General features: G+C 35.4%; 1 protein-coding gene across 1 annotated transcript in view; it reads right to left on the bottom strand.

Moving 5' to 3' along the window:
- Positions 1 to 3,220, bottom strand: part of LOC107701316 (dual specificity protein phosphatase CDC14A-like) — a 34,098-nt gene that overhangs the window by 25,349 nt on the left and 5,529 nt on the right. The window contains exons 6-9 of the mRNA XM_016503305.1: positions 3,178 to 3,220; positions 2,493 to 2,555; positions 1,216 to 1,303; positions 499 to 729 (exon numbers count right to left, since the gene is read on the bottom strand). Of these exons, the coding sequence (XP_016358791.1) occupies positions 499 to 729; positions 1,216 to 1,303; positions 2,493 to 2,555; positions 3,178 to 3,220 (425 nt within the window). The remainder of the gene's footprint in view (positions 1 to 498; positions 730 to 1,215; positions 1,304 to 2,492; positions 2,556 to 3,177) is intronic.

Raw genomic sequence — 3,220 nt, 5'->3', positions numbered from 1 at the left:
CGAGTACCATTTTGGTTGGCGTGATTGTGGCCCAATGCCGGTGGTGTTGGCTCAGTTTCAGTACCCAGACTCGGGCCAGTACTGGCTAAGTGTTTAATTTCTCGTCAGTGTGATTGTGACTCAATGCCGGTGGTGTTGACTCAGTTTCAGTACCCAGACTCGGGCCAGTACCGGCTAAGTGTTTAAATTGTTGTCGGCGTGATTGTGGCCCAATGCCAGCAGTTTTGGCAGCCGGACTCGTGCCAGAGTATTTGGGCCGATTCTGGGGAGTCATATATATATATATATATATATATATATATATATATATATATATATATATACTGTATATATACAGTATATTGCAACATAAATTCTGCGTCCTGCATTACACTTTACAAAAATTGCAGGATCATACAATGTCTCTACTCCACTTTTTAATAATGCAATAGTGCACCTTATTTAGATGGGGGAAAAAAACAAGATGCTGTTTCTTCATAAATTTAGGAAGTGTCTCACCCTTGCAGTGGACAGCTACGGCACCCTTGGCGCTCTCACAGATGTGCAGAAAGCGTCTTGTGAGGAGATCACTAGGCGTGGTGCCGTCTTCAAAGAACAAGTCGTGATGTTCAAACCCGGCATCTGTGAAGCGCCGACCTTCATAAATCTTCTTGTTCAGTCGCACAACATCTGTAACATTGTGCTGGCGAAAGTAAGAAAAGTATGCTTCTGGAGTGTGGAGTGGATAACCTGAAAGAGCCAAAATAGTCATCAGTTCAGAAGTGAATTCAGTCCACTCAGTAAGAGATTCTCATTGTTGCCATGATGGGCACTAAAGCACAAAAACTACAGTCAGTTTTTTCTCTTATTGTTGTGCAAGTTTGAAGATTATCTTGCCTGCAAGTTAGTGAAAGTTGGTATGTTATCAAGCTGATTAATCTGATTAATAGCACAACCCCTTTAATGGCAAAGACATTTTAACATACCTCCATTGCCCCCTTGAGTACTTTGTTGATAAAAATGGTTTAATCACCACTGATTAAATGGTGTGACAAGTCATTTTCAATGTTTTCCTGTACTTGTAGCAAATGATGTTCAGTTTAACAGAGTTTTAGGAAACAACTACTGTTGAATAAAGAACATATGCCAACAGGGTAACACACTGACTCAATAAACACTAGATTGTTATTTGTTGCGGCAATAGCTTTTAGGGGCAAATCTAATGTGCCAGCTTACCATTCTCTATTTTGCTCTTGGGATGAGGTCCGCTGAAGGCCAACAGTTTTCCTGGCACAATCCAGTTAAAATCTCCATTTTCTACACGCTTGTAATGCAAAAGGTGAGAAAATATGCTAAAATTATAACAACTGCTAAATGAAAAGAAGTTACATGTGTTGAGTTTTGTGGATGCATTATTGCTTCTAAGTAGTTACAATAGGACTCAAAAAGACTGAAAACAAAATCATTTCAAATCATAAGGTTGCACTACAAATAATCCTTATCCATCAGATTGACTGAATGAGCTGTACATTTCCCTTCATGTTCTATTTTCAGGCATCTGGAGAATAAAATAACGCTTGGTATTTTAATGGGACATGGTGTAACAAGAATATCTATGGCAAGAGCTCTTTTCAGTCTGCTGCATTCTTCTCAATATTATTATTTTTTATTAATTATTATTATTTTTATAGATTTTTTTTTCTCTCTGTAACAATATGAAAACATCTACTGTACAATTGTGCTCTGCTCTCCCAATTTAATTTATGATATGTTCCATGAATAATTCACTAAATGCAGAGTCTCTGTTTTTTAATCCAAATTATCACGTCTCTTTCCAGGTTTGTTTTCACACGGATGCTTTAAAATGTAATTGTCTCCCTTTTCACTTCTAATTCCTATAGTGTTTACTGGAATGTTTCTAAAGCAGGTAAATACAATATTTGTTATCTGTCAAAATGACGGAAATCACAGCTCATTGTACCCAGTTTAAAAAAACAAAATGCTTATTGCGTTTATAAAGCAAAACTTTTGCTGTTTTTTTTTTTTTTTTTTACAGTTTAACAGAAGTTATTCCCATAATTCATGCAATTCAAGCATCATGGGGCATAGGGAAAAGATGGATAGACAGTGTCCCCAAAATGAATGGACAGTTAAGAAACACTTTAATGTTAAATGTACTACATTAGATGACATAATATCAAACCAACTGGTATTTTTGCAATGACTTTTAACCAGTAAAATCAGTTCTCCTCAAGTTCACACAGGTTTTATATCAGAGTAACCACAGGTGAAGTTCATCACATTAACAATGAACAATGATACACTGACATTTGACAAACAAAGCTCCCAAAACTTTATAATTTATCATATATTTTTTGTTAAATGTTTTGCTTGAAAAGTGTACTCTCTTTCTTTAAAATAAAAGCCACTTGGTTTGATATTCGATATTGAATGCTATGACAGTTATGCAATTTTAAATGTACAAAAAATATGAATATATAAAGAAGTGATACCTCATAATGTTCATATTCTTCAACATCAAAATTCTCAAAGTCAAAAAACCCATGCTGCGAGGCCTGAAAAATTAATTAAGAATAAGATAACATTTCATTAAATAAAGGCAAATTATGAATTTTGGACTTTTACTCACTTTACTAACATAATAGAATTCTAAATGGTTCTAAGGAAACATCTTCAAAAGAGCCTATTATGCATAAATTAATTTTAGATAAATCCTTGATGCTTAAAAGGACAAACTAAACAAACCAAGGTTCTCTTCAACACCATTTACTCAAATCATGTGTCAATTGCAAGCACAGCCGTCCAAGCTGTGTAATATCTCAATGCCATTTTAATTGCTTTTCTTTCCTGCCAGACAACTTTCCAGAAAATCTCCACCCACACAAACTACCTTCTTTGTATTAAGCTTCCTGTTCCTCAGTTACCACATTGTGTGGCATGTCCTTTATGTAATCCATTTGATAGTGCCTGTGCCAATTCTTTCTCCCGTGTCAGAATGAAAAGACAGATAATTGGACTAAAAGCTTTTGTTCTGGGGATAAAGTGCATTACACGTCTGCACTGTCCAGCCTTGATCCAAAAATGGTTCAAGAATGTCACAAACTTTAACCTTCCTAAATATTAATAGTTAAAATGGATGGTGTTTTTATGGAAAATGCTTCCCTTTAACACACGTACCTTACGGATTCCTTGTAAACAGTCTAATATGGTTAAATCATAT

The sequence above is a fragment of the Sinocyclocheilus anshuiensis genome, unplaced genomic scaffold, assembly GCF_001515605.1.
Source record: "Sinocyclocheilus anshuiensis isolate Anshui unplaced genomic scaffold, SAMN03320099.WGS_v1.1 scaffold1726, whole genome shotgun sequence".
Taxonomy (NCBI): Eukaryota; Metazoa; Chordata; class Actinopteri; order Cypriniformes; family Cyprinidae; genus Sinocyclocheilus; species Sinocyclocheilus anshuiensis.
This window is presented reverse-complemented; position numbering and strand designations above follow the sequence as displayed.